Source organism: Priapulus caudatus, unplaced genomic scaffold (genome assembly GCF_000485595.1).
Source record: "Priapulus caudatus unplaced genomic scaffold, Priapulus_caudatus-5.0.1 Scaffold1299, whole genome shotgun sequence".
Classification (NCBI taxonomy): Eukaryota; Metazoa; Priapulida; class Priapulimorpha; order Priapulimorphida; family Priapulidae; genus Priapulus; species Priapulus caudatus.
Genome location: NW_014578360.1, coordinates 74,711 through 83,366, shown reverse-complemented (window position 1 = coordinate 83,366; position 8,656 = coordinate 74,711). Strand labels below are relative to the sequence as shown.

The following is an 8,656-nucleotide window of genomic DNA, read 5'->3' as shown; positions in this document are numbered from 1 at the left end:
ATTGCAAATTGTTATGTCATTTGTTCATAGACAAGCTTACCTCACCACAGCTTATTATCTTTCGTTTATTGTTCATAACCATACTTTTTAGAGTGGGCCATAGTTTTTCTTAGGATTAATTTCTTTGTTGCTTTCAATCTTTTCTGTATAAATTACCTCTTTTCCCTCTTAATCTCATCTCAGTTTTGTTGCTAAGATAAGTTTGAAATCCCTAAAGTATGAATTGTAATAGTGTAATGCTTGTCCCTTTGCCTAATAAGTTTTCTTTATCGCGATTAAACCATGTCTTCTGATGTCTGTTTTATTGTGACCTACTTTAATGCCTGCCTTACAGTGTTCTGTTCTAATGTACAGCGTTATGTCGGTTTTGGCGTTTTTCTTGTTTCCCCCGCAGCGCACTGGGAAGTTTTTGCATTATTTCATACATGCTGCAGCGCTGCGCGCGTGAAGCAAAAACAGCCCTCATTCTCTTCTGGGTTGTCGACTCGCACAACAACCTTGCAACTCGCCTGCTCCAGTTTACCTTGACGGTGACCGTCAGAACAAAACGACATGCCCTGCCCGGTCGGATGTGCGTTGCCTTCGTGTGTGTACCCACCAAGTCTTCCGTGATGTGTACCGCTACCCAGCGGTTTTATACACCCCCCCTCGCTCCCACCTCGCTTATGCATCGAGCTGACTAAGCTAAGCCGAGAGGGTGGCAGCCTGAGTGCCAGTTGATTGGCGCTATAGGGCCGGCGCGGGCAGCAGCGCACTGCTTTACAACTCCCGTACGAGGCCTTCGCCATTGGCAACGTTGCCAAAACGTTCCCCCACTAAAATTGTCCTCCACTAAAATTGTGTCCCCACTAAAAAGTGTGTCCCCCCACTAAAATCTGCGGGAGACTGCTTCGCTGGCCAGCTATGGATTTCGCTTGCCGCCGGCCTATGCATTCGGCGCACGGATCCATTTAGCTGCCAGCGCCTGATACTGTCGATAGGACGCTTCCCGCGGTCCGTGCGCTTGCCGGAACTGCGCGGCAGATCGCGCAGCAACTTGGATTTACACCTTTCGGCAACGCTTGTCTAGTATCCCGTCTCATTCTGGACGCCCTAAGGCGATGCTGCTCCTGAATCGGATCGCGCCAACGCTACAACACACATACACACACACACACACACACCAAACAACACACACACGACACACACCACCACACACACACCGAGACCGATTACATGACTCCGTTGCGCGCGATGGTAATAACTGTGGCCCAGGTAGAGGCACGCGACCTAGTAGATCCGGTAGCTACTAAAAGCGTCACCAAGAACGGCGGTTCAGGGCGCTAGTAGATGAGGAGAAAGGTTCGATGCCAGTGTGGCCGGCTTTCGCCGCTCTCTCTGAGTTACTGATAGTTTGCAAAACGCACCGGTGTTATGAACTCGTCTGATAAATACAGTCCGCTACTTCGTCTTATACATCGATATGCGGGGATTTCGAATCACCACCAGCTTAACCACTACAGTCATTTCATCCCACCCTATCAAGTTATAGCCAGGGGTATAGTGTTGGCAGAATACGCTAGTTCCCTGCCAGTTTTGGCGTGCCTTCTCCGCCGACCTTCTGTCGAGATGTAGTGATGGTGGAATTTCAACGTCTCTTCTCGCGCGAGCGAGACGGTGAATTACCAGAAGCGCGGGGATATATAAGCCGCCCAAACGGCCCCGCGGCCAAACCCCACGCTGATCTCTTCACAACGAGACGCGTGATGGCTACACTTGTGATAACAACGGTTCCGTAGCGAGCACGAGCTTTGCAGTCTTAGGTTAGCACGTTAGCGAAAGGTCAGAGCCAACTTGAACGCTGACGGGGCTAACGTGTGCTTGCTCCACCTCAGGCTGCGACTGTCCGTGTTCGTTACGCTGACCGTCCGCGAAACTACGTGACCGCATGCGAGCCTGAATTGTGATAGCGCGTAGTTACGATGCGCGCCTGCGGCCTCAATGGGCCAGCACGGTGACGGGCGTAGCTTGTAGACGCGTCCCTGGGTTTGTAATAAAGCCTTCGTTCTCTGTAACTTGCTTGTCCTGTCTTGGTTCATCGACGCTGTACACATCGACGAGTCATTCCTTCACAGGACTTTCTGCATTTCTGTCTTGAATCAAGTTAAGAGCTCGACCGTGCTTTTAAGCCCGGTCACAAACGGACTCGTACGAAATTTTTGTTTCTGTGGTGACCATAAAATATTTGTTCGCCCCCCCGCTTCTCCCTCCTCCCCCCCCCTTTTTTCCTCATGGCAGATCTTGCAACATGCCCGAAAATGTATTTCGAGTGGTCACCAAGGTACGACACATCAAAATGGTTTGGCGGATGGGGGACGCGACAGAAAAAAACACTGTCGTCGGTTATGTCGTGTATGCCTGTCTGCAAGTCCAGTCGTGTCGTCAGTCGTGAGTTGTCGAGCGCATTGTCGCGGGGGCTGTTTTCACGTGAACAGGTTCGTGAGTTCACTCGTGGGACTTGCACGTGCCTACGTTCGTAGCGCTGGCGCACAACAGTCGTGGGGTCAATTGTGGGACCTCGCTGAGTCACTTCGTGGGTTCACTCGTGCTACTGGGTCACTCGCGGTCCGTCTCCCGACTATATCAACGAGGCCCGGTCTGTCTGCTGCCATCCTTGCTGCAGAGATTTTCCAGATGGATACATCGAAGTTCTGCTGCCGAATTTTTGACATTTGTCCACTTCATTTTATCAAAGTTACGTATCCAGGATGACCTCTCAAGAAGAAACCAACAAGGAGAAAGGTTGGTAACCCTAGGAGTTGGCCCTTGGTGAATGCGCAGGGGCGACACTCAGCAACAGCTCGTGAAACATGCCAGACTCCGATCCGCCCATTGAACCACACGAAGTCACCGCAAGATTCCCGCTCCAATCTTGCATCAGAGTACTCATACTGCCCAAAAACATCAGGCGCCGCCTCGATCCACTGGCCGACCCACAACGTCGGGGTTTTCGCCGCGTTCCTTGCGCTGCTCCCGGGCCCGGAATCAACGCCAACAGAGCACGTAGTATACTGCTCCTACTGGGAGTTCCTCAGACGCCCGCTACAGCAGACCACGCGTTAGTTCGCTCAGGTAGAATAGCCATTTCCTCTTCTCAGCTCAATATTCTTCTGTATCCATCGACAAGATATTTATTCGCACGGCCAGTTGCAAGACTGTCCGCATGCTGTTCGTAGAACAAGACTCACGGACACACGCCAGGAAGACATGTAGAATACACAAAAAAATCGTGCCTAACAAAAATAGGTGCATGTTTCAATTTTGCCTCACGACGGCAACCGTGTGCCACGATTGCTCAAAAATTTCGTCAACTGTCTTGCGACGACCCCGATGACCCACGGTATTTGCCAAAATTTTCTGTCGTGTCGTTGCACAAATGCGTCGTGCAGTAATTGGGCAAGAGACTAAACCGATAAGAAAACGTCACAGTAGGAAACCTGTTACAATTAATCCATTTCGGGTTGCAACCGTATTTCGTCGAATAATTCTGCCCCACTCGTTACCCACCCCAGAGTCCGCCATTCGTCCGATTTTCCTGTCATATCCACAATTATTCCTGAACCTGTTACAAGAGCCATATGGACACTGCGGCTGCCTATGATGATGTGATGAAATGTTGCGCGATCTACATGGGTGGTTGTGGGTGGCGGTAGTGTGTTGTGCCGCTGTTGTGGGGGGGGGGGGGCCGCTTGCAACCCCGATTTAGCCACTGACTAATGCTTATGATACTAGTACAAATGGGGCCAAAAATAATAAATATTTCCTGAATTTATTCTCAAATCTGCCGTTAGAATGCAGACAGAAGCATCACACTATTCACAATTTTCCAGCCGTTGGAGGGGGCATGCCCCGCGGACTAACCTAGGCCGCGTGACCTTCGGGCCACGCCTAGCCTCTCAAAATATCAACTCCGGCCCGCCCCGCCCCACGCTCCTGAAACTAGATCCACCCTGGTCAGCATCTATTTTCCGTAGTACAAGTGACTGATGTTGAGTCCAGGCATATCTTCGAGCAGAAAAATCAACTTAAAGAGGACTCATATCCACGTTACTGCCCAGTCTTCTGACGCCCATGCACGAATTTACTAACTAATATCATAAGATAATCACCTTTTCAGCATTACACTCTTTTTACTCTATTTCTGTCGATTAATAAAAAGAATTCAAGTCTGATAACACCCTAACTAACGATGAATTAAGAAGCCCCGAATACGTAAATTTATTGTTTATTATTACTTCCCCTCCCCGCCAACGAGATAATTGGTAGATGTCTATAAGGCAGTAGGCCATGAGCACACATACACGACACGACGAACGCACACACCACACACACAACAACACCACACACCACACACACACCACACACACGCACACATACACCACACACGACGCACGCACGTATGAGAATGAGAGGGGTCGGGACGACATTGCCTATTGACTGATTTGACTAGAATTGTTTCTTCCAATGTTTCCTCTGCTCTGCGAAATGTTCTGTCTCTGTAACTGGATACTGTCAGAAGACATTCGGCAACTTTGACCGGTAATTTGTGCTTGTCCGTTATTTTTTCATAGTAGACGATGCACACATTCTAACCATTGTGTGACGCGCTTACCCCCTTGCCCCAGCCCTCGGCCCCGGCGTCGTTGTTGTGGCGACAGAAGCGGGATAGCGGCATAGTCGATAGCGACGCGGCTGCATCGGCCGTGATTCACGGTCTTGCTGTGCTTCTTTCCGCAGGCCCGTTTCGCCTGCCTAGCTCGTCAGAAGGAAGTGGAGACGAGGACACGAATGCACATTGCGCGGCCACTTTTTGCGCAGTATTCTTGCAGCCACATTCTGCCACATTTCTGGCTGTTTTATGTATAACATGTTTACTTACATTTTGATACATGGGCTTGTTTTTGATGCACATTGCGCCAATCATTCTTAACATGTCCGCTGTTTATGTAGCAACATTTTAGCTGTTGTAGTAGCAATTCCGCTGTTTAGTATAACATGTTTACACGATCTTGGATATCATTGCCGGCATGTTATTGATGCACATATGGCGCCACTTCTTACGACATTCCCGCTCGTTTAGTAGTCACATTGCGTCGGTTAGTAAGCCAATATTCCGCCTGTTTAGTATAACATTCTCTAGCACATTTTGATTACAATTCGCGCAGTTATTGATGCACATTGGCGCCACATTCTTCACATTTGCCGCGCCATTCCGCTGTTTATAGCACATTAGCTGTTTATATAGGCCACATTCCGCTGTTTGTATACATTTTTTTACACTTTTAATTACATTGCGGCAGTTAATTTGATTGCACATGTGCGCCACATTCTTGTTAATCTGCTGCACATTTCTTGCACATTTCGCCGACACCTTCTTGGCACATGTCCGCGCGACTGATTTCCCTGCCACGTTGCGTTGCATCATCCGCGCACATTCCTGCACATTACTGTCTAGTGCACATTCGCTGTTTTAGTAGGACCGGCGAATCTGCGATTGCGGGCGTATCGCATTACTATAGCCCGCGATCGATTATCAAGCTGCGTAGAACTGTGAAGCTTGAAGGAACGATATGGGAAGAGGAATATCATACAACGAGCGCACGTGAACGAACTCCTGAACATTGCACCGGTATTCAGTGAGAGAGATACAGTGCGGCTGAGAGGCTTGTGCGATACAGTCGAAACGCACTATAGAGGATTGAAGGCGTTGGGCCTCCCGGAAGAAACATATTCGAGTATAGTTGTGCCCGCGATCATGGAGAAGCTACCGGTGCCGTTAAGACTCACCATTACGCGGGGAAGGGAATATCTGGACTGGACAATGATAGATATGCTCGAAGCCTTAAGAACAGAAGTAGGACTGCGAGAGGAACATCAGGTGCAGCCACCACAGAGAGTGAGCCAGACGGACCGACCGGGTAGAGTGAATCAACGATGGGGACAGCTTCCCTCGACAGCGAGTGCATTGTTCACGGGAAGAAACAGAGAAAATACATGTGCATTTTGTTGGAGAGAGCATGCCCATGAAAATTGTTTTAAGGCCACGAGTGTAAAGGAAATAAAAGAGCTCCTGCGCAGATATGCTAGATGTTACAAGTGTATAAGGAAAGGGCATCGCGCCCGAGATTGTCCAGTTGTAGTAAAGTGTAAACGTTGGGGGGGGGCATCATACGTCGTTGTGTGCTGGAGAAATGCCCAGGTATAATAGAAGGGAGCGGGAATCGGAGCCGAGTACGGTAACACGTGGGCCGTCAAGTATGCATGTCGAGACGGGGGATCGCGTGGCTTTACAAACTGCCCTGGGAAAAGTCAACGAGAAAGGGCAGGGAAAGATTAGATTGCTATTTGACTTGGGTGGTCACAAATCATTTGTCACAATTAAGGCCGCTCCTAGATATGAACTAGAAGTAATTAGAAAAGAGTGGCTCGGAATAAAAACATTCGGTGTAGAATCAAAAGAAACTAGTTTAAGAGATGTAGTTAAGATAGATATAACAGCCTTGACAGGCGGGAAGGTTACGCGAGTAGAAGCATATGTAGTGCCAAATATTTCTCATATTCAAAATGAACACATTGAGATTGTGAAGAAAGATTACCCGCACTTGAGAAATCTTTGGTTTTCAGATGTGTGCAAAGAGAAAGACGAGCTGGAGATAGATGTACTGATAGGGGCAGATTATTTATGGTGTTTCCAGAGTGGGCGTACCATAAGGGGGGAGATAGGTCAACCAGTTGCAGTAGAAACGAAGGTAGGATGGGTGCTGTCAGGGCCTTTGAAGGGTAGAATCAGTAGGGGCGGTTCAGAAACACAAGTGAACCTTATATCCAGGGAGAATGTCAGGTCAGAGCAGGATAGTATAGACAGGGATATCCATAAGTTATGGGATTTAGAAACCCTGGGAATAAGAGAGAGTGAGGATGTAAGTGAGGAGTTTGCTGATACCATACGATTTACTGGGCAGAGGTATTCAGTGAAATTGCCATGGAAGGAGAGCCACAGAACGCTGCCAAGCAATTATGATAACAGTCTAGGAAGAATGAAAAGCCAGGTTAAGAGGCTGAAGTGGGAGCCAGAGATACTAGAAGAGTATGATGCAATAGTTAAAGAGCAGCTAAGTTCGGGTATCACAGAAAAGGTGGTTGATCTTGAACCAAGAGGGAAAGTTCACTATCTGCCACACCAGGCAGTAATACGCAAGGAAGCAGCAACAACAAAGCTGCGGATCGTATATGATGCGTCAGCAAAAGAGAATAAGATGGGAAAATTTACCTCACTAAATGACTGTCTGCATGTGGGGCCCTCACATCTTGTCTATGCCAGGAGATTAAAGTATATTCCGGACGATGGGACAGGGTGAGAGACTAGCTGTAGTAGAAGGTTCAAACATTTAACAATAAAGTTAGTCCATTTTTGGAAGAGGTGGCAGAAAGAATATTTAGCAGACTTGCGCAAAACGAAGGTGATTGTGATCAGTAGGTGTGGTATACGGGAAGGAGGCTACAGCCTACAGATAGGCGATGTAGTAACGGTGTATGATGAGAATAAAAAGAGGGGCAGCTGGAGATTGGCTGTGTTAGAAAGTTTAATAACGGGAAAAGATAAGGAATGTAGAGGGGCAAGAGTAAGGCAAATTACTGGGGGGAAACCAGTTAGAATTAGTAGACCGATGCAGAAACTATACCCATTAGAGGTAAGAAGCGAAAGTGAGAGAGACAGGCAAGAAGGAAGAGTAGGGGATAGGCCCAAAGGAGCAGCAGCAGTAAAAGCTCGACAGCGCTTACGTGAGTTAAGACAGTTACGTGCATGATTGGCTTGATTCAAGTTTACTGTTTAGTATCAATGATAAAGTGTGCGATAGAACATAGATGATAGAACCGGCCCAGGCGAGATAAAGATTTCACAACAGTGTGACGCGCGTATATGCAAACAATTCAGTGTATATATATGCATTCATTCAACATGAGAATGCGATTGTAAATACGAAATCACATGACCTGTCGCATTTAGTATGCTAAACTTCCGCGAATCGGGGTAACAAGTATGCTAATCAATTTCAGACAGTAGGTATCACATTTATGTTACACTTCAACAAGGCAAGTATCAGTTAAACGAATGAGCCGTTTACATTCAGCTTGTGTGCGCCTTATGATGAATTTATACGAGTGATGCGTCTTTTAAATATACTATGCTACCGTGTTGCCATTCTTATCAAAACGTTCCTAAAGAGATGTAAATGCATAAATTTCTTGTAGTGTATCTTAAACTCAGCTTAGTAGAAGTTAATGTTTGAAATCAATAATCGCATTTCGTAAAATTACAAATGTTAGAAATACTATTTAAGTAAACAAATAAACTTCAGCAAACCTACGTACCCTGCTTCCCTTGACGCCTATAGCGCAGTTTTCTTGTACGTGAAAGGGATTCGTGTCTGTAGAATGGGCAATCGTTCCCACAAACACCTTAAAGTCGTTGCTTTCTGGCATGGTTTCGGATCTAAGTCAGTATCTCGATAACACTCGGGAGTTATACGTGCGAGTTGTAACACTCGCGGATGCAACTATGATGCAGGCCTGACTCGCTCGGCGCTGGACTGTGCTTATACACGCACAAATAGGT

At 47.4% G+C, this 8,656-nt stretch overlaps 1 protein-coding gene across 1 annotated transcript; it reads left to right on the top strand.

The window, feature by feature from the left end:
* The first annotated feature begins 6,296 nt into the window (after positions 1-6,296).
* On the top strand, positions 6,297-7,397 carry LOC106816151. Its single transcript, XM_014820704.1, has one exon. The coding sequence runs from the start codon at positions 6,297-6,299 to the stop codon at positions 7,395-7,397; it is 1,101 nt and encodes a 366-aa protein (XP_014676190.1).
* The last annotated feature ends 1,259 nt before the right edge of the window (positions 7,398-8,656 follow it).